The sequence below is a fragment of the Bombus vancouverensis genome, chromosome 7 (assembly GCF_051014615.1).
Source record: "Bombus vancouverensis nearcticus chromosome 7, iyBomVanc1_principal, whole genome shotgun sequence".
In the NCBI taxonomy this organism is placed as follows: Eukaryota; Metazoa; Arthropoda; class Insecta; order Hymenoptera; family Apidae; genus Bombus; species Bombus vancouverensis.
The window spans coordinates 9873021-9895843 of record NC_134917.1 but is presented as its reverse complement, the minus strand read 5'-3'; the positions used below and the strand labels follow the sequence as shown (position 1 = coordinate 9895843).

At 35.3% G+C, this 22823-nt stretch overlaps 1 protein-coding gene across 3 annotated transcripts in view; it reads right to left on the bottom strand.

Annotated features, from left to right (window-relative positions):
• The window catches only part of LOC117159062 (fibroblast growth factor 18), a 126583-nt gene that overhangs the window by 11179 nt on the left and 92581 nt on the right, over nucleotides 1-22823 (bottom strand). For all 3 annotated transcript variants that reach the window (XM_033338577.2, XM_033338578.2, XM_033338576.2), the window contains exons 2-3: nucleotides 7673-7718; nucleotides 3089-3221 (exon numbers count right to left, since the gene is read on the bottom strand). In XM_033338577.2, coding sequence (XP_033194468.1) covers nucleotides 3089-3221; nucleotides 7673-7718 — 179 coding nt within the window. The remainder of the gene's footprint in view (nucleotides 1-3088; nucleotides 3222-7672; nucleotides 7719-22823) is intronic.

Sequence of the window (22823 nt, the reverse complement as noted above, 5' to 3'; positions counted from 1 at the left end):
GTAATTACGACTATTATACGGATCGGGGAATGTCACTCTGCTTTTCAATCGGATAATAACGAGTTAGTAATTATTATTTGTCTTAACGCCGATAATAGTTATTATCGAATTATATTTGACACGCGTAGATTACGCGTTTTCAGTATACGGTTAGTGTTTATCGTTGATTGTAATTATCGTTTTGAATATAGTTGTTGGTTCATTGAACAGATATGTTACGTATCAAATACTTACTAGGTATTAGAAATATGAAATCAACTGATAAATTCATATCAATTTGCCATTTTTTATCTGCAATTTTAATTACGTTATCGCATCTTCAATCGTATTATTTTACTTAAATCAGTATTTAAATCAATTTATTGGAAAGCACAAACCTAATTTCAGAAAATTCTCATACTTGCTAACGATGGCTATTGTGATACTCTAATTCAAGTTTCATAGATATTTTAAAATAGAATTTTTACATAAAGTAGATCTTTATTCGTCGGTTTATTCGTAAGTAAGGAAGCTACAGAGACAGCGATAGCCACTCGTAAACTATTCCTTCCTAATTATCCAACTTACAAAACGATGCAATATTCTCAAAACCGAGGTACCTAATTAGCGACAAGTATGCAAAGAAGCAATTTTCCACGCGAGGTTAATTATCTTTCGTATCCGCCGACGCAGGAGGAATTCGCGAAGCCGCTAGCCGGCAGTTAAAGTCCAAAGCTTCAAGGTCGCTCTCACGGTGTCTGAAACTCTCGTGCAGCGCGAGTCGAGTCGGTTCATTTCACGAATGGAGCTTGAGTAATCGTCGGTCCGGAGAGCCTCGTTGTCGAGAGTAAAGTGCCGAGAGAGGTAGGAGATACGGAGTAACAGAAGGAAAAGGTGGAGGCAGTGCAGCAGCAACGGCAGCAACGGCAGCGGTGGCAGCAGGAGACGAAAGAGGTGGAAAAAGAAGGAAGAGGTGGACGAAGGTGATGGATCTCGGGGAGGTGCAGACGCGGCGCAGCGTGCGGCGCGAAAACTGGCTCCTCTGTTTGCACAAGCCTTCTTCCCTCCTTTCAGACCTTCCTTTTCTCCCCTACTTCGTTTCTGAGAGTCAGAAAAGGAGCCGCCTCGCGCTCACGCCGCGGATAGGGCGGACAGCTTGTTCGTGCCTTCGAATACCTTTAGAAATTCCAAGATACCGCGAAATCATATTCGCAACGGTGATTACGACTGTGCCTCTGTTGCAGAGTTCGGAAGTATTCGAATGTTTTCGAATAGATATTCATTTAAGATAATTGATCTAGTAAATTCATTGTAGAGGAATATTTCATCCGCGTAATTATTCCTCATGCTTAACAAATTATTCTCTCTATTTATTCGAATAATTATACGGTAATCAATAGAATAGTGAAAATAGTTGTTTGTTTCTACTACTATCCTAAGAATTATAAAACCAAAATAAAGAAATTTGAAAAACTAATTTATAATACAATTATATACAAAGTCTAAGCGACCAAATTAAGGATTCAACTGTTTCTGGATTTGAGTACATAATTTGCTTCGAGTAAATTGTTCACTCTAAAATGTTTCATTCAATTCCAACGAACTGCTTTCTTCGTCACTGCAAGTTATTTTCTTTCTTAACACATTTACGATGTGATACGATTTTGGAATAATTAGTCGTGAAATTACTTGTCCATACGTTCCGATAAGCAAGGAACGATAAATTTCCTTCGTAAGGAATTGCTACGGTATTAAGACTACAAATTTTTCTCTCTAGCTGCTATTAATATCTTAAACTGAATTCCTAGGGGAATGACCATGAACTGTGGTGCAGGCATGACGACGATAGTCCTAATAAATAACCATAAAAAGGAATTCGTCTGGACAGAGCCAGTGACGAGATAGATAGCGTCTAGTCGAAAACAATCGCGACAAAACGAGGCAACGGAACCGCTTTGCTTTAACTTGGTTTCGTAGCTTTTCCTTTGGTGTAGGTTAACATACTTCGCGGAAATCGAGTTCGGTTATTAGTTCGTAAAGATAAAAGCGGAGATCGGATGGGACCCACGATGGCGCTTAGTAGCGAAAGCGAACGAGATAAGGCCCTGACCTTAGGTCGATCGATAAGAATCCCTATAAATTCAGATCTTTACTGCTCCAGCTTCAGACTTTTATTTCTTCGAAGGAGTATCTACTATTAATCTATCGTTCGGAATCCTCATTGGTCTAGAGAACTATCGATCGGAAGAGATAACGTCACGGTCGAGTGCCTCGTGTCAGCCAACTGTACGATTCGATTCAATTAACCAATCGACCTATCCTGTGTACAATGACTGCACACGTTGCGACGATGAATTTATTCGAAAGCCGTTTAAATGCTGGTGTCGCGTGACTGCTCTCGTTCCCAATCGTTATCGATAAATTTTATTATACTCGATCGATCCATGAATAAGACTTCCAATTCTACATGCCTTTCACTAGTTTATCATCTTAGTTAGCATATACATGTTGCTGATACGCTTCGACTGCGATTATTATTCTTTCAATGGACACGTTGATTTACTAAACCGTAAATGTAGATCGACTATTAGCGTAACAGCTAAAATTATTGTCTCCGCGATATGATATGACATTACAAATACGAAGTTAAAGATTTATTTAGGCGTGGTTTTAAGAAATTATTGACTAGTAGATTGCAGGTGTCTACGCAAAGTCGCAGTGTCTACTCGTATCCTTATGAATATAATTAAAGGAATAGAACATATAAATAGAGAAAATTTCTATACCAAATTCAACTTGAATCGAGTAAATAAATAGAGAAAATTTCTATATAGTAAATTCGATGTAATCAAAGTTATCAAATAGAGGAAAATCTTTGTATCAAATTAAACTTAATTTAGTTTAATTTGTGATTATAAAACTAAATGAAATTAAATATGGCATAAAAACTTTTCTTAATTATATGCTCACTACTCTATTCAGGTATAATAAATTTATCGTTTCTCACACGATAAAATGAAAAGAAGATTCGTAGAATAAGTCGAATGTTTAAAATGCAAGATAATTGATCTTCTGGTAAAGTAGCATGATTCATAAAAATCCTACTTACGGTAAGGGGCATTATGATCATCGCGTCCCAGGGCCTTGATCGTGCGGCCAGTTACGGTAACATTGCCGCTGCTGCAAGTCGAATAGAGACTCACGGAGCGCACCATCGCCGGCACCGCCCCGCACATCACCACCTGCAACCGACAAACAATTTTGTACCGGTCTAAATCTCTGCAAAACCAATCGTAAATTATAACGAGTATGTTATCGGAATTCTTGTCCATTTTAATAAAGAAAACTCATGAGGAAGTTACATGTTCGAACCGATGAAAGAAATCAGACATTTCTATTTAGAAATATAAAGCTTTATTAACCAATTCGATGGAAGTAAAAACTAAAAATTAATTCTTCCTAAGAAATGATGTCCGAAAATTATTTCATATATTGGTAACATAATTGTAAATAACTTTACTACAGTATGAATTTCGTTTTTATGTTCGTGTATATAAATGTAAGTAGAAAGTTCATTAAATTCTTAGAACAACTTCGTCATACATACTCCTGATCTCTATTTTACATGTACAGGGAATGTCAAAGAAGTTGTCGCAGTTTTATTTAAAAAAGAAATTAAAGAAATTTATCGAAATAAGAATAACCATTTTATTAAATAGAATTATGTTTCCTTATATTTTTGCATCATTCTTTTCTGTCATAAAAGAAACAAAGAATTTTGTTAGTCGTCTAGAGGATTACAATATTTGAAATATAATTGTTGCGTATTTGCGTCAATTTGAAAGTGTCCAAATACTTGTAAACGGTAGTGAATGTAAATCGGTATATTATCGCAAGATTGACCATCGCTACTTGTTATTCAAGAAGTGATAAATGGCAGCAGTATCGTTAAAATAGACAATCAATTTTTAGTACATATTTTGAAAAGGATAAAATAGCAGACAGGAATTTACAAAGGATGTTTCCAGTTCGACGACCGAACATGAAAACGTTAAAGACGTCGCAATTCCTTCACGACTGCGGGCAAGAACATTTTTACGACAGATTCACATATCATGGCATCGAATCATTCGTTGAGTCGTTCACGCGGAACCTTTTTGCGGTTCATTCGTGAGAATAAAAATGCACAAGGCATCGAAGAAAGATAGAGAAACGTCGTTACAGCAGAGACCACAAAAGATGAATACCGACAAGATTTGTTAACGAGCGAACACGAGCTGTCCATTAATGGTCGTAGAATCTGACACTTCTTTTATTCCAAGAATGGCGCCGTAACAACGTTATGATAGCAAGACTACAGATCTTGTCAGGCCAAGTAGGTGCTTTGTACAGTTAAAGTATCATAAAGTACTTCTCTTTTGGCCTAAATATAAAAATAATATTCAATTAATTACGTAAAATCGCACACTTAATTCCCACAATACGTTCGCTTAAAAATAAAATTCGTATCTGTATATATATACACATTTTATAAAGTAGAAAATATCTCTGAATGGTTATTTCGTGATATTTATTGCAAGTAAATTTACATGCATATTATCTTTTGGTTAACTTGTGAAAAAGGTATCTCATCAGAAATTTTAATGGAGCCGACTTAAATCTCTTCGTTGACACACGCGTATAAACGACGAGAGACATAAAAAAAGCCTGAGCGTAATAAAAAATATTAATTTATGATCATACATGCTAATCTGTTAAAATTAGTCAATAACTTTTACATATTACCCGAACCTTACGATGAGAAGTTATACTGTTTCAATTTCTCTTGGAAACTGACCACGGTTGAAAGTATGGATAAGACTAACCACTATAAACCCGTTGCTTTCGTATCTTTTAAACGTTAAACATACGGCTGTGGTTAACAGTTTTTCTAACAACGAGGTTGCTGCACGCGACCATTGCATTTTCACGTAGCCGCATTGCAGTATTATATATTCTAACGATAAACTCTCAATTTTCTAGTTAATTCCACGTCACCATTACGACGAACCTATGTTGTATTGCGGTTGTTGTAAAAGTCTTTTGAGAAGTACGCGAGGGAACAATTCTAAACGCAAATGAAACGTCTTGGCAATTTTACGCGTTGGTTGTTCATTAAATTCTCACATAACTGTTGCATCGTCGAGGTTATAGTTATTCATTTGTATTAATTTCGATTTACTCGAGAACGATTTCACTAAGAAATATCTAAATTTATCGACGCGTACTCGTTTAATTACTTATTGGACAAACCATTTATCGCGCTACTCGCAACCGCTACTGGAGACACATAAACTTCGTTTAAATTCGATTCTGTCCATAACAATTCTATCGTAGCTATCGTCCTGTATCGTTCTTGATGCCTTTTATCGATCGTAGATCATAATTCGCGCTAAAGCAGAATGTGCAACGTTCGTTTCTCACACAATTGAAGTTATTATATTTAAGTTACATATTGATTTATTATGCTACTTAATGATGAAGTAGGAAAAATTGAAGCATGTTAATGAAATATGATTCATTCGATAGGTAATAGAAAACAATTCAATAAATTTTAGTTAACTTGTGATCTCCCATATTTGTAGATAACCGTTGTATTCACGTGTGTTACGTTTATCGTACTGAATCGTTGTAATTTTAATAAAAAAAAATGCATATTCTGATAAATTATAAAAAACAAAGTTTCAGTCGGTATCGTTTTAAAATAATTATTAAGAGAAACATTAATTAGTTAGGAGATACGAAATCACTTTTGGAAGATTATTTCGATAATTATTCGGCTCGTTCACGTTTTATCGAAAGCCATTAATCGTTCTCGAATAGCTCAATTAACGATGCAATCAAGTTTATCGAAGTTAGCGTACACGAAAGCTTGAACTAACGATAGTAAGCTTCGAAGTTGAACTAATGGACGAAGTTCAAGTACGGAAGCTGGAACATAGAAACGTCGAAAGAAAAGTTTACTGCATACTTTAACGTACTACTCGAACTTAGAAAGAGACCATTGCAACGAGAATAGATGTAGATAGCCTCGTTTCGTGCGAAATGGGGACCCAAATTGCAAGGTAAATACTTTTACGTGTACCGGCTAAAAAATGTGCAAGACGTTGAATCGTATAGTTCGACGGTTTATACAAGGACAGACACTCAATCATGCACGACATTCAATGAAAAAAAAAGTTGGAATCGACAAGGAGAACTGCAAATGACCATAAATTGACTTCTTCGAAGGCGTACCACTGATTACATACAGTCACTTGCAAAAGTCCACGTACATTTTTTAAATTTGATATATTATAATAAAGATGTTAGCTCTAGCGTAATATTTATAGCATCCAAGTTTATATTATGTGAACACGTATTTTAAAAAATGACGGAATTTATTACACATATTAAAAGAAGGTATTCAGGAAGAAGTATCAATTCCTTCAGGAAATCCGTTAATATACTGAGCAAATTCATTTTCAATTCATTCATTCAATTCAATTAATATACTCAGCAAATTTTGTGCTGATATTTACGTATACGTGACTCCGTTAAAAAGTGAGTTTCTAATTTGTCCCTTTTTTCCTCAATAAATAAGACAAATACAGAAAACTTGACGTGTATGTAGACTTTCGTAACGGACTGTAGAACCAATTACTAAACTGTACTAAGTAAAATGCACGTGAACGTAATCATCGATTTTCAAAGTCCTAGAACGATTTTTAACATGCAATCCTGTCGAAACTCGGTTTCTTCGTGCAACGAGTATCTCCGATCTGACCTAGTCACCGTTCATACACAAAGAGCTGGCACGTATCCGCTTTTGTATCCATCGAATAAGTATGCAAGTTTACGGATTCCGCACGAACGTGGCCAAAGCCCTCGTTCAAATTTTACACGGCTCGTTAGAGGCAACGTATCTGGGGCAGCAGTATTTCCCTTAAACTATGAACATAACGTGAAAACACTTCAGGCAGCTGGTATTCTTTTTTGAATGTAATTGTGGGGAACTAGAACGGTCGTATCTCTCCTGGATACATAGATAATACAAGAGATATATATCATTTGGGATTCGTATTTCCATCGTGGAGATTTTTATGCCTGGAATATTGATAGCTCTATTAATAATGTCATATTTCAAAGTGATTCCAGACGTAAGTTAGTATCCAACGTCTTCTAGCGCAAATGTAAAGTATAATTTTGTGTTGATTTATATATTCGTCTCTTTTATCGAAATGAAATACAAGCGGACAAGTCTGTAAAATTTTACGATAACATAATAAATACGAGATTAATAATGAGAACATAATACAATTGTACAGCATAATTTAAGTAATTGAATATTAATACTTTTAATATTTGAATTTATTCTTTTACGAGTATCATAAATCTGCATTTTTTAAGTTTTTCGAAAGTTAACATATAAATAAAAGGAAAATATAGATTTGGTACATGAACTTTTCTACAGTTAATGTGCTTTCTACTTCATAGTTACATCAAAAAAGTTTATTTTTCGTTTCCAGCAACGTTGTGAATGTTTGAGAGCATTCAACTCGAAGATCATGTCATTATTTATTAAAGAGTTATTTAAGATTATGTACACATAATATCATTAAAAAAATTTCTGACTAAAACTATAACATTGTTTAATGTAGAAAATGTCACTTACCATCAGGAGGCACAAAATCTTCGCTAAAACGGCAAGCTGTGGTAACCTGCAACAAACAAGAACATTCACACTGATTATTGCTTTTTCTGTCGGAAACGCGAGATAAATAAAAACCATTTAATCTACGTATGCTGAATATAAAGACATAAGTAAAGAGAAATGATTTCGCGACTGGCAGGTATTTGCTGTTGCTGTTACATTTTCAATATTTCAATTTGTGGCACGCAACTTAATGGTTCGCGATCTCCGTATGATTTATAGTATGCAAATAAATTTCGCGTGATTATGGAGTAGAGTCCTAACCGACGGAGGTTACTATTAGTAGCAGTACAAATTGAAAGCACAGGAAGCCGTGGATCGTTTCTGACAGATAAGGAAAACGTATATGAGATAATTAGCGGTGGAACCAAATTACGTCGGACAGATTGTAGCCTGTGTAAGATTCTGTATTCTTTCCAAAATAAATAATATTTCTTCAAGTGACAGAGTTACTGCCATTATATTGCTTCGCGTCATTTTTCTTCTTTAGTTTGTGTTTAAGAAAAAATATATTGTATCTTTTACAATAAATTATTATCGCAGCTAGAATTATCAGATTAGAAGTTCCCGTAAATGTTTTCTTTTATAGTGTCAATGATTCCCGGATTGGAGAGAAAGTAAGTTTCTCAACTGGAAGAATATTTATTTTCTCAACAGATATTTCTAAACAATTGTAATTATATCTTGTACATGATAAAAAAGATTGTAGCAAATCACATATTGCTTGTGCAAGCTGTATAATTATTCTCCTTGTTTCCACACTTGTTCAGATAATATCAGAATGAAAATGATAACCATCGTATCTTCATACTTATACTTTATTTAATAAAATCTGAAAATAAGAAAATAAATAGCGATGGTATGTGCAATTATTTAGACGAATTTGAAGCTTGAAGGATAAGAAGAAAAATATAATATGCAAAAACAGTCATTACATTATCATTTAACTACGGATATTTATGCGCTTATAGGAAAATACAAAAATATACTGATTACACGTAATAACTTTTATACCTATCATTCTTGACATTTCGTCTACTCGTACGTAAATCTGAAGAACAGAGTAAACATACGATCACCCGGAAGCTATAATTTCGCATCAATGGCCGCGTTATCGTTTTATATAGTAAAGAAGTTGGTTTCACTTTCCACGGTCTATAAACTTTCTCGTTGATCATTGTCCTGAAAAATTCTGCATTCGCAACAGTGTCGTTAGTTCTGCTGTTCAATCAAAACACCGTAGCAACATTGTTATCCTATCAATGTCGTGGGTTTGTGAATTACGAAAATAGGAAATCGGGAAACGTGGACATTAAAAGTAACGGCGAAGAGCGCCACGGGTTGTAAATAATAACCCAGTTGCGTACGAGATACATGTGGTGAGCCGCTGCAACTCGTTGCGTAATGTGAATGCATCTCGTGTTACAGAACACAGGTGACCAGCAACACCGGCGCGCGGCAGCAATGACGTCGCGAACGTTCATTACCCGTTCACTTTAATTCTCCTGGGTTATTGGCTCGCTGATGGAGCCGCGGGGTGGACCAAACCGTTCCTTTCGTTCGCATCATCCCGCCTACCTCGTTCGAATGCGCTGCGATGCACTGCCGAGGAATTCCGTTTGCCGCGCCAATGCTCTTAAACCGTTTACTTTATTTTGCCCACGTCAACTGAATCTTCGTAGAAAACGATAGTAAACCCTTCTATCGAACTGTCTGGGAACTGTTACTTCTCGACACGATGTAATTTCATTTTCTCGGAAACTTAGATACTTTTCGATTGTGTTCACTAGCGTGTAAGAGAGAAACGCGGCGGTGTTGTTATTTGTGCATTACGAGATTGGAAATTACTCGCTGGTTTTTGTCGAAAACTTGTAAATACATTTTGGATGAAGATAAATGAGATGCACGATTCTGACAGCTAGGTTTTTTGTTATATATCTTGACTGTTTTTTTTTTTTCATTTTGACGATTCGTAAATTAGAATTGGAAAATGGATTGGATATTCTTAAATACGTATAATCGATCAGATTTTTATAAAGAAGAATAATTCGAATCGATATCCATATCTTTCTAATTCTGATATCATTGAAGTTGAAATTACTGAACTTTAGAACGATACTTTGGTATCTGCTTCGTATCATGAACAATTTTATATATAGTATTATTTTTTATTTTTAACTACATCGTGATGTGCCTGATTTCTATTTCTTTTTTGTATAATGGAGGATTTGAAAATACTTCCCTTGCACTTTAGAGCGCTACAAGTATAGAATAGGTTCCAAATTTTTATTTCGAGTAATAATCACATATAAAATTAAGTCGAATTTGACATGAACACTGTATATTATAAAAATTCGTTATAGAAAAATTGCTATCAGAATTGCACACGTCATTTGTCTTTATCTAAAATTTATCTAAAATATGCTATATTTAATAAACATTTGATCGTTACAAAGAAAAGTTACGATTACGATCTTGTCATACATTATTCATAATATTATGACACGCTTCACAAAAAAGACAAGCTCTGTTTTTAAATATAATAATATCTTTGAATGCAATGCACAATATTTTACAGCGTATGACAATGTCAACTTCAAAAGCTTTATATCATACGGAATGTAATTGAAAAACATTATACATTTACATATATAAATACGTATTTATTGAGACTCTTTGCATTGAGACAAAGAAGATACACGGTTCGATTGTAGCATAAAATTTATGCGATGCTTTCATGCATTTATCATCGAGCATTCGGAACGATACACATACATCAAGTTATAATGTGCAGTGTGGTGTAGCAAATGTTGTCGACTCAAGTTTCGTGGTTTAATTGCACTACCACCATCACTGCGGAAATTGTACGAGTAGTTCATCGAATATAAAATGTGTGTTTCATACACAAACGTCGAAAATGAATTAGAGTTATGGAAAATCATGAAGATATATCGAGCGTATTTTTAAAATACGATGAATATAACGATATACATAAATGAACGATGCATCAAAAATGTGCAGAAACGGTAATATGTACATAATGGCATCCTTATTATCGAATAATACATACGACAGCAAAACAAAGAATGAAAATAAAAGTGACGAAAATTTGAAGCCAAACGAAATTCCTCCACTTACGAAATTCGTACTTTATAAATTCAATTGTCAATGAAAGAAAACGATGTTTCGTTCTAAGTATGAATGAATATAATATGAATGAACATTGAAGTCTAACGATCACGTTTGCATTGCTCTTTGAAATTTCCATAGTCTACACAATTTTTAAAAGTCACAACGACTCCCTACAATTTTATATTACGAATTATTCATGTAACAATGATATTTTTCGAACTTACACATTGTATACTGCTCATTCTCTATTTGAAATATTTGTAAGTTTTCTATTTATCGTGATATTGGCTCGCATAATTGTAAGGCTAGCCACGGTAACGTTTCGCTGACAGCGCAGGTTAACCATCTTGTTAACGGCCATGGATCAAGATGAATAGAAGAATATATTTTACTATACTTTGGTACGACGGTATCTGTCACACTGTAAGGTGTGGGATGCATTAATATTGAAATTTCTTACCAGTCATTACGTAACGGAGAAAATGTTAAAACCGCGGTGTTTCATTGGTAGACACGAGGAAGGAGGGAAAGGATGTTAAGAAGGAAAATTTCTAACAGCGTAGACTATGTGGCACCAGTTGCAATAAACAGCAGCATGCTCTCCGTGAAAAATCCAGTATTTCCAGTATTTCTAGTATTGACGAGAAGGAGTCACCGAGGCCGAACGCAAAGGTGGGTCTTCAGGGCGATTCCGCCATTACGAAGACTTCCATGACGTACGTCACAAGATTCAAAGCATGCATTTAAGTGCTTTTGTTCGATAATATTTCGATAACGCCTTCGATCTCTAATTTTTTGTACAATTTTTTCCCACAAAAGTAATTTCGGTATGCGATATCTATCAATTCATTATTAAATTATCGTATCAGAAAAACAGTTTTAACAGTTGTTTACCATTTTTAATCGTAGTATCTTCAGGATCATTTATTTCTAATCATAATTTGAAAACTCAGTTATCGGATTTTTAAAATAAATTTTTAGTTAAAAAATGTAGAGTACTATGATTTAAATTTAATTTTGATATATATCATTAATAAGTATATGAGAGAATTTGCTAAAAATATATGTATCTCATATGTTGCAATATTCATGTCCTAATTTTTTTTTAGAAATTCAATACAATTAAAATTCTATTTAGTTACAATTACAACTTATAAACATAATAAATTCTTGTTCATATCAAATTCTTGTATAGTTTCGTGTGACTAATATATTTTACAAAAACAAGTTATTAGCCATACAAAAGGGATTATTAATCCGACAGAAGTAATGTTTGGTTACGGACAATATTTCCTACCTTACTTGAATACGTCGTTAAATCTGTCATAACTCACCAAATCGCCTTAAACATATCTGCGCGTCACCACTCTGAAGTGTCATCTCAATCCATGCACTAAGTAAGAAGAATCGTGACACTGATCCGACTCAAAGACTGAATTATTTTCTTTTAATCGTCTATTCAAGAGATCACTGATCATCTAACTTTTTATTAGATTTATGAAGAAGCTGACACGATTTACGACCAATAAATTTCACACACAGTAGAATACGTCCGTTCGGTTAATGACACATTAAACGTTTATTGTTAAACGTTTCGGAATGCTTTTAATCGGAAATCCTAAAAAAGCACAACAACAGTACGTCACTCGACAAATCTTCGTAAAGTCAGAGATATTGAATGCTCGCGCAACTGATTCATAGAAGGTATATAAATTCGGCGACGTTTAAACGAATTCTTCTATAAGTGCTAACGTATCGAGATTCCCTATGAATTTGCCCGGATTAATCGGGATTATGTCATATCGATGTCAATCGCCTCGTAAATGCTGACGTAATGAACAAACGCTGAAATTGGTTTGAGGTAAAACTGTTCGTATCTTTGGGTCGTTGCTAAACAAGTGGTTGACTGTTCTTCTTTACAAGATTAAATCGAACGGACTAGGTCACCAAATTTCGCAACGATGACTAGAATCGACAGTTACGACTAGAACATTGAAAAGTCACTTCGTAGTAACTTAATCAAGGATGATCGAGGACGAATTATTAAAAGTCGAATACCGAAAGAAAATTTATGCACACGTTACGAATCACTTGCGTTTAGTTATACGTATCACTTTTAATTTCGTTCCGTGACGAGTATCGCGCAGGAACTTTGACTAGACTTAGACGATTGCGATTCAGGATCCGGAAAAGAGACACAAGTCGGTTGCGCGGTTTGCTGTCACCGACGCGAGATCAGCACGATGAATGCTGCCGAGGGTACAATCCGGCATGACATCCTCGGCCACGTGGGGACTCATCTAAAGGGGGATTTTAGTGGGGATATTTGTCGCCTGCCGCGTGAAAAACTGCCAACACTTGAATAGGCCCCGACTCGTCGATGAAAAACGCGGCTACCGACCCGACGCCGATGGCTCTCAGCTGGACACCGCCTGTCGGCTAAATGCCCCGCGTCGATGTCGTGGATGACGATTCTTTCATCCATCCTGACAAACAGCGTCGTCTTGATGGTCATTCTTCTGAGACGATGTTCCTCGCCCCGATGTTACTTAATGAACTTTGCCAGGATAACACGTGAATTGAGTATACGCTGCATCTATAAGAGGATATCGATAATGCACGTAGAATTTGATGTTTGGTGTCATCCTTAACGTTACAAAAGAGTTAAAAATTGTTCGTTAAATTGTAAAAAAAAGAACAATTTTGCTCATTGCCAAATGGCTGAGTAATTGGGTACCAATTTTCTGTTTCAAATTAATTTCCCGATATCATCATTCCATAACGATAACCAAGAGAAAAATATGCGTTACGCGAACAAATTCTTTAAATTGTTTTAAAATTAACAAAATCTTCCATATCGACGCTTCTATATCATGCCCTTCAACGGCACATATTTTCCACATGACAAATTGATCACTTCGAAGGTTTCTATCGTTATGGAAAGCCTAAGAAAAACACGGACGTCTTCATTGAAGAAACCATCAAATTTACTGCCTTTCTAGTGACCGGAGCACGAGCCGGCTCGTATGAATGCCCCGCCAAGCATTCGACTCACGAAAAAGTCACCTGGTGTTGCGTCGACAATAGCAAACCCGGGAATGTTTCTTAAATAAGCGTGGTAGCTTGCGACAAATCACGCGTGTCAATGAATTTCCGACGGCACCGGTAAATTGTCGTGACCGATCTTTACGCCACCGTATCGGCAGCGGTTCGTTTAACGTCGGCGAGTAATACGCGCGATCGAACGTCTATAAATTCCACTGCTAAAAGCCTACCACAAATCATTCTACAAACTCAATTTGTGACCCGATACGTATCATTGGCAATTTGCGTCTACGCGCAGAAACATGACAGATAAGTCAATTTTCGATTCCGTGACATTTGATCAATATGTGAATGTATTCAACCGACCGTAAAATTGGCCAGATAGCTAAGTTGAAATAATTCCTTGTAACGGGATATTTTCAGGATATTGTTATTGCGAATATTCAGTGTTCTATTCGCTGGATGTTTCGTTCATTTTAATTTAATATGATATCTTAACACAGTATTTTAATTCGACAATATTTTAAGTTATTTTCCAATTTTAATTTGTATTATTTCGTATATGTGTGCATAACATGCAAGCATGTTAACTTATCTAAAAGTCATATTACAGCAGAATTTCGTGATCGTGTAGCTATATTTCCCAAAGGTAGTCTCGCGTTAACAGACTAGCGCGTTATCGCTTGAACTTGTCATAGTAGTCGTAAAACCCTATCTCTTAGCTCAAATGGGACTTAATACCTTCGACACTCTTTACCGCTTTACCATAAAATATTCCTGTCCACGATTGGTGCTTGTTGTATTGATTAGCATTTGAATATCACAGTATCGAGAAAGCAAGCAACATCTAGTATTTCGAAGCACTGTTAACACGTTAATTATAATTAAAAATAATTAGGCAATCATTCTCTTCTATGAAGATTCATTTTAATTTAAATATTATATAGAATCTTCTTTCATAATTGAATTAATATTTAGCCCATTTTACACTTTTCCAAGTTACGAATTATCGCTAATTAAATCTTACATAACAGATAACGACTTTGATAATAAAATAACTGAAATTCCACCAGGAAATTTTAGTACAATAATGAAATTTTTCGTATAACAAAAGTATATAACCTATAACTTGTAAACTGTTGCTTTTGAATACAGCAATTGGCAAATTATTACCATGTGATAATCGTAACACGTTCAACGGCATCAGACATTCTATCTGCGATAGATAACACATAAATTCGTGTGTATCACTAAGATACAGCAATAACCACTATTGTGAAAGATGACTAATCTCATTATGTTACTAGATGACTTATTTCGAATTTATGTGACGTTTACTTTGTACGTATATATTACATCCACGAAGAGATCTTCGTCATTTTTCCACAAAAAACTACACGTACACCAGATTCGTCTATCCAATTTCGTAACGTTCATTCGTCTAGTTCGCACGAAAACTCAATTTTCAGAAACGAACGAATTTTTCCACGAAAAATGAAAAATGCCGTCAACTCGTCCACTTTTTCACCAGAAGCGTCACGAAATTCATCATCGAGATCTCTCTTTTGCACGATAATTCACCACCTAATAATTTCAGTAAATCGACAAGTTACAAGTTACAAGTTAGCAGATAACTTGTGATTTAATAACTCCTATGATACGTATTTTAGAAGCAAATTACACATTATCCGATTATAACGAAATATAATAAAATTGTGAAAAAAGAATCTGCAACCTGCAACTTCTAACTTCTCGATATATACTAATACTATTAGTTTGTAAATTATTATTGCACAAGAGGGCCGTACTAGTAACATAAGACGCCAGGTTGCGTAGAACTCAATCACGGAGGTTTTTTTCCGTGGCGCGTACGCGCGGCATGCAAATTATCTCGTTGATTGAACCAACCATTTTCCGTTGCACGACGAGAACACTCGTGACTGGAGACTGGTGGCAACGTGAAGTGGCAGATAGTAGCCGTCGACGTCGCCCGACGAACGGCTTACGTGGAACGGCTAAGGAGACGAGCAACGACTGAACGCATCCTGGAACGTTACATAGAGGACCGTCCTCGTGCGTCAAGTGTTCCACGGTCGAGAAGTCAACCTGGAGCAGACGGGAAAGAGAGAGGAATACGAGGAAAGAAGAGGAGAAGGAGAAGAAGATGAACAAGAAGAAGAGACACGCGAGAAGAGTACACGACGTGGTTTTTGCTACGGAGCCGCGACGTTCCGCCGGCGTCACATTCATTCTGACACGCTCCTCGTCACTCCCTTTTCTCTTTTTCTTCGATCACCGATAGAAAAACAACGATTCGATACCTATGATAATAGAGGGAATGATATAACATTAATATTTTAGTATATATTATTAATCTATTGGTTACATGGAAAATAACTTTCAATATTACATATTCGTTATTCATTATTCAGTTAGAACGTAAATTCGTCTTATTTTTATATTTATTAATTTGTTACAGTGTACGTGATACACGGTGTTTGTAAAATGTATTGTATTTGCGCATCATTTTACTTAGTATAGTTTTTATCTATTTTATCATTGTTTTGCTTGGAGCAAAGAAGCGATAACGAATAAAATTCATGACAAATGGTATCGGAGACCTCGGAGTTGTAATTTTGATCTTTCTGACTGCGAATGAAAACTCTGCTCGAATTCAGCAAGAAAGTTTTTTTACAAGTTTGGGCGAGCCAGGAAACAATTTCTTGTTATCTGACTGAACTAGAACCGATGCAAAAGGAAAACAAATAAATGAATGATAAAATATTTATTAAAAAAAAAGAGACGGATTTCGTTCGTATAACTAATATTTAAAAATGACGAAACTTTTGGTTTCCATCTGATATTAATTAGAATTCTAAATTCATAAAATTCACGCATTCGTTCGAAATATCAAGGTCCTAGCTGCTCTTTTTCATTATCAACCATCATGTCGAAGATATTAAACCGTTTCGTAAGAATCTGAAACCTCGAAACTTTCACCGAATTCACAGTTTCAACACCTGCGATATCAAAGACCGTTTTGTTTCCCAAACAATCAAAGGCATAGTTTCATCGGCCACGTAATTCTCACGTGTCGCTTCTCTTAATCTACGGGCGTATATTTTTTCATGGCTGGTGTCACCAGAAATAGCCGGCGATGAATCACCGAGAAAACGGATCGCTTACCCTGTCGATCAAGCACCATCGAGTTGTTCCCCGCATTCCTGGCGTTTTACTTAGGTCTACTTAAAAGGGTTGGATAGCCCGAAGGCTCTTAGGGCGGATATCGTGTTCGAGAGATTCGTCCTCTCGGCTTGACCGGTTACGAACCAAAACTACTAAACAAGGTGTATCCTGCGGGATCATTCATTACTCGGCTCGTCTCGTTCGTTAAGCCGGTTAAGAAGGCTACGGTTAATTGAGTTTTAGGAATTCATTTCGTCGCCGATAACCTCTGCCGGTGGCCTTCTTCGTTCGCGTTCACCGTGACCAACGTCTGGGAATTTCGAACATGACAATATCTTTCGATAGGCCAGCGCCTAGCACTCTTCCCCATCGAAATCTAAACTTGAGCTTGTGGTTTACGTTCTATTAAAGCTTTTATGTGTATCTGTGCGTAACATACCGGTATTGTACGTTATACAGTGGCGAGAATATATATACATACATTTTACATTGTTTACAAGATTGTAGATTTATTCATATTTGTAAAAATATGAATGCTTATGTTTGTAGAAATATGAATTTATACGAATATCCTCAGTCTGGCTATTTAATTGCTTTAATAAATATATTTCATTAATGCACAAAAAGATATAGACAGGAAGGTAACGGTATAACTTTTGCAGAGTAAATGTGTTATTATGAATAGTTTTTGTGTTATTCACCTAGAAACAATGAAGTCAGTGTTATATCACTCATGTAACTAAAAAAAGTGGAGCAATTCGTGCAATGGCATATCGCTTGAACTCATTAGCCGGTTAGTGTGAATATGATTCATCTACGATTGCGACAAAGGGGCACGAAACGTCGCCAGATGACGTCAACGATTCAAGAACGTAAATACATGTCGATGTTAAAGAATTCTGATCATTCACTATGTTTAATTCAACACATATCTTCATAGTTATATTTATGGATGCGTTATATAACATGTTAAACGTATAGTTTATGCGTATCTGCTTATTCCATTCATAATATCCGTAATGATTGAGAATGACTGTGTAATCCCTATTATTAAGTAGTAATTAGAATGCCATGCTATTATTAATATTATTTATTATTTAATTTCAAATGTAATTCGAGTGTAGTTTCAATTTTACTTTTATATCGTACAAGAAATTTTACGGACTTTTTAATTACCATTTTCAATAGCATGCATAACAATTTCTCGGAGAATTTTGTTAGATTGGTATTAATTTTTCGTAAAATATATTTCTTGAACCTCTCTTTTCTTGAAACACTATCTATTTCTTTGAATAATACGTAATACATAAACAGATATACCTGTTAAAAGTTCTACTAAAAATTAACGATACAACAACGTGTTTGTGTCAAAGCAAACAAGGGATTTACAAGTAAGGGAATGAAAAACAAATGCTAGATATTAATTTCAGTAAACATGACCGTATTTTCGTGAATATGTTTCTCTTTCATTAGCTTTGAGTCGGTCTTCTTTGTGTTGGCACTCTGAGTATTTACAGAGAAAGATCTAAAATTATACGAAAATTCTTAGCAGACTAAGTGGTTCACTGATTTATTCACGCAAATGGAACGAAAGGGAATAATATGTCTCGAGGTAAACGCGATTCATCTCGTACATCGACCCCATTGTTTACTCCGAAGATCACGTAGAGCGTTTCGAAGGTATTCGTTAATACGTTACTCTTTCTTATCTGGAGGAAAGTAGACTCGCTTCTCAACGAATTAATCTATGTGTGACAGTGAATGAAGTACAAATAACCGAGGAGGAAAATGAACAATGCAAATGAAGCAAATACTACAAATTAAATAGTCTCTTACTCTGGCTTACAAATTATCTATGTTTTCTTATAGATAACTGAAATTTATGATCTGCTGAGTAGGAAAAAGTTATCCTCAATTATTACCGTTAATTATTAAATACTATTAAATATTATTAAATATTATCGTTAATTTGTACACTGTGATCAAATTCAAATACAGTTACTACAAATCAATCGAATTGTCCAAATTAAGAATAGTACATAATGTAAGTATATATTCCCGCTTTACTTGAACATAATTCCTTCAATATCATTCACATTCTAATTTTCATCCTTCAGAAACTTTTTGCCGAGAAATAAAAACTGCCAAATAGTCATAATCGTATCGTATCGTTTCATCGAATCTTTCCTTTCAACAGGAGAAACACAATCTCCATTCGCGCTCTCGCGGATATCTGGTTATTTATCGTGTCACGTAACATCGTGAATTTCATTGTGAACAGAAGCAACAATACCGTGCCAATCATCGAAACATTGTCCGCGGCTGAAAGTGGAAGCCGTTTACATCGGCCATGGTAAAAAGGAAGTTTTATCTCGGAAAGTATCGCCGTTCGTTCTGGCTCATCCGCGCGGGCATTTGTTGTTCGACCTGTAATCTCTAATGGACTCTATGGGCATTTAAATAACCATCTCGCCCACCCACCATCACTTAACTCTCTCCGTCTTTTCTCCGAACCCTCGCACTATCTGGACGCTTCGTACGCTCTGACGACACGAAGACAACTGCTCTTCTCCTGGCCTTTCCATTTTTTTACCGTTACGACCGGCCCAAACAGCGTGGTTACCATTATTTGCCTTCGTCCTACGTGTCTTTACGAAATGTTCACACAATTGGCGAAAGACAGCCGTCGTTTCTCGAACCAACGTGTCTCTCTTCTTCTCTTTTTCTTTCTTTTTCCTTTTTTTTTTTTTTTTTTTTTGTTTTCGAATGTCGAATCGACCAAAGGAAGAGAAGAAAAAACGACGAGGATTGGGTTGGATCGCGCGAACCGTAGGAAATCGAGCGACGCGACGCGACGTCGCGGATAGTTTCTTCGACAAAATCAATGTCGAGAAAGCCACAATTCCTTCTCGTACGTAATGTTCACGATGAGTCAGTGGAGTTAGTCATACGAAACTGGGAGCCGGCGAATCCGCACAAGAGCCGGTGCACTTTTAGGGCACTCTCCTGGCAACCCGAGCCAACGAACCAAACTTCGCTTGATTATCGATTCAACACTTAGCAAATTCTTCTGGAAAGAAAATTTAATCAGCGAGCTGATGGAGGATCGTCCTATGATTTTCGCCTGGGAAGCGTGTTTTGAAGGATTTTCATCTTAATGTTCTAGGATCTATGCTTCTGTTTGCAACTCTTATATATTATAATCATGAATTCTAATTTGTTTGGATTCTTTATTGAAGTAGATTTTACGAAGTATTTTTAGCAAAATATTATTCGGTGCAAATTGTAATAAAATACCAAGGACCAGAATGAATATAATTTCCAGCAAATCTTGTGTTTGCTATAGCTAATCCTTTCACAATGTAATAAAATAAAATGTTCGATACAGTGATTATTTTAGGAAGAATCTTGAAAATAATTATTTCTTTGTCGTTGAAATCTCCTTTGGTTCTGACATCAGATTTGACGTTTAAAATCAACGTGTTTAATAGGCCTTGAGTTAAAGCAAACATTACATACTTCGCATCAAGATACTTTGTATAAATTTCTTGCAATATTGTTATCTACATTTATTGATCAAAGAATGAATATTTATTGATCATATCGTCGGATGTATACGGAATTAAATTTTATTTTTACGAATACGAAAGAAATTTATATCTTCGAATTGTTGGTATGTGTGACAGATTAAGTTCAATTTTGTGCTCTAGGAAATGTCACACTCGAGTTGGAAAATTTTTGTTGAAAGAGATATGAAAGAGATGGTTAAAGAAATTTATATCAATTGTCGAGTATTTCATTAAAGAAACCCATCATTACATGTGTAATAAGATTACTTTTACGTATTGTGTATTAATACGTGCTAAAAAAACGCACATCTTAAATTCCATACACCGGCAAAATATTATTTTCGGATCGCTTACGCGGTAAGAAAAGCATTCATGTGACGCGACGTAACGAACGTTTAAGGATTACCGATAACAGAAGCGTGGGAGTACGTGGAGATAAGCTCGCAAAGTGGACGATGGAATTTGTGTAATCATTTTTAGGAATTTCATGGAGATCGGTCGCGTGGAACGGAGCTCAAAAAGAAAAGGAGCGTTACGTGAATGACTTAACGCGCATCGTTCGATACTGACGTTGCACAACGTGACCAATATGGCCGAATGTTTACTTACCCCAGAAAAGGGTTATGATATGGAATTGTTATCAGTCGTTCATCGATGTTGTTCTCGACAGTTCTTAGTCGTAAATGATAACTATTAATAATTTCATTCGGCAACACCCATCATTACGTTTCACAATATCTCACTCTCACACAGCCAATATTATCTTGCAACAATAACAGATACAATTATGTCAACTATATTTTAGAGGAATTAATAAATATTGAGATTTTACCGAAAATAACATTAATGAAAAATCCTCAAATATGTATATAATGTACAGATGTTTAAATGAAGTTGTAGTGTACAGAGTGTTCCAGGAAGTTGAGGTCAAGCTTAAGGAGTATGTAGTAAGTACGCATCAGACAAGCAAACGAGTCTTAATAAACATGAGTCCAAATATTATTAGTTTTGGTATTATAAGACGTTTTCAACTATGAGCCTAAAATAATGTAAGAAACTGCAATCTAACTTTTGAAAATCGTGTGTATTTAGATATGTGTGCATTATTTACATTTGCGTTTATATTTATAATCAGAGTCAATTCCTTTTTGCAACGTGTAATTTCATACATTATTAATTTACAAGTAAACGATAAAAGTTCAAAACCAAAAATTAGCAATCTCATGTAAAAAAATACATTTTACATTCTTCTTTTGTAATCAGATAGTTTATGATATATAATGATAATTTGTTATGCGTGTTGAAAAAGTACTTGTACAAGGAAATAATCGATTATTCTGTTTGTTTCAAGTAATTATGCTATAATTATGTATCTATGCTCTTATTCAAAAATTAATTGTATATACGTTATTAGAACGCAATTAGATTCAATAATTTAAAACTAGGCGTTACAATATAAAATATATCGATTAAGGAGATCAGAGGAGTTTTAGCAATTAGTAAAATCACGACCTTTAAGGATTTGCACGGTGTTAAGTGTATCGGAACAATTGAGAGCACAAGATCGATTTGAAAGTAGCGTGAAATGAAAGACCGAAACTACCCGGTTTTAACGACTTCTTCATCGCAAGAAGCGCCGCCGATAACCACAAAATTCACTTATTGTCCTTCCTCGTTCTACTCTTCTCTAATTGCAATATAAAAATTAAGATGCTGCTCTGTAAAAAATACATCCTAATAGCGTCAAATATTAATTGTTATTCGTTTGTTTTCTCGAAACTACTTTTGCCCGAGCTACGATTAAATATGAATTGTTTCTATAACTCTGTGATGGGCAATTTCTGTTAAAAAAAGAACGTAATGTAGAGAGAAAATTTTTAAAATTACCAGTAGCTAACAAACAAAAGGAATATTCGTTTCAAAAACATTAACATTAACATTAAGATACATTATTTTTCAATGCACAATGACCATTAACATTCAAAATTCTACAGATATTAACATAGTCCATAAACGTGTATATGCAATTCATATAACTTGATCAAATTATAACACGCATTTAAGAATCTACTTACTGTCCTTCATCTTTGATCGTTTTCCTTCCATAACCAATTTATGCGCACCATTTTAGATGTAATTAGCGGGTGATTTGCACTGAGTAACGATAGCGACAAGGCAAG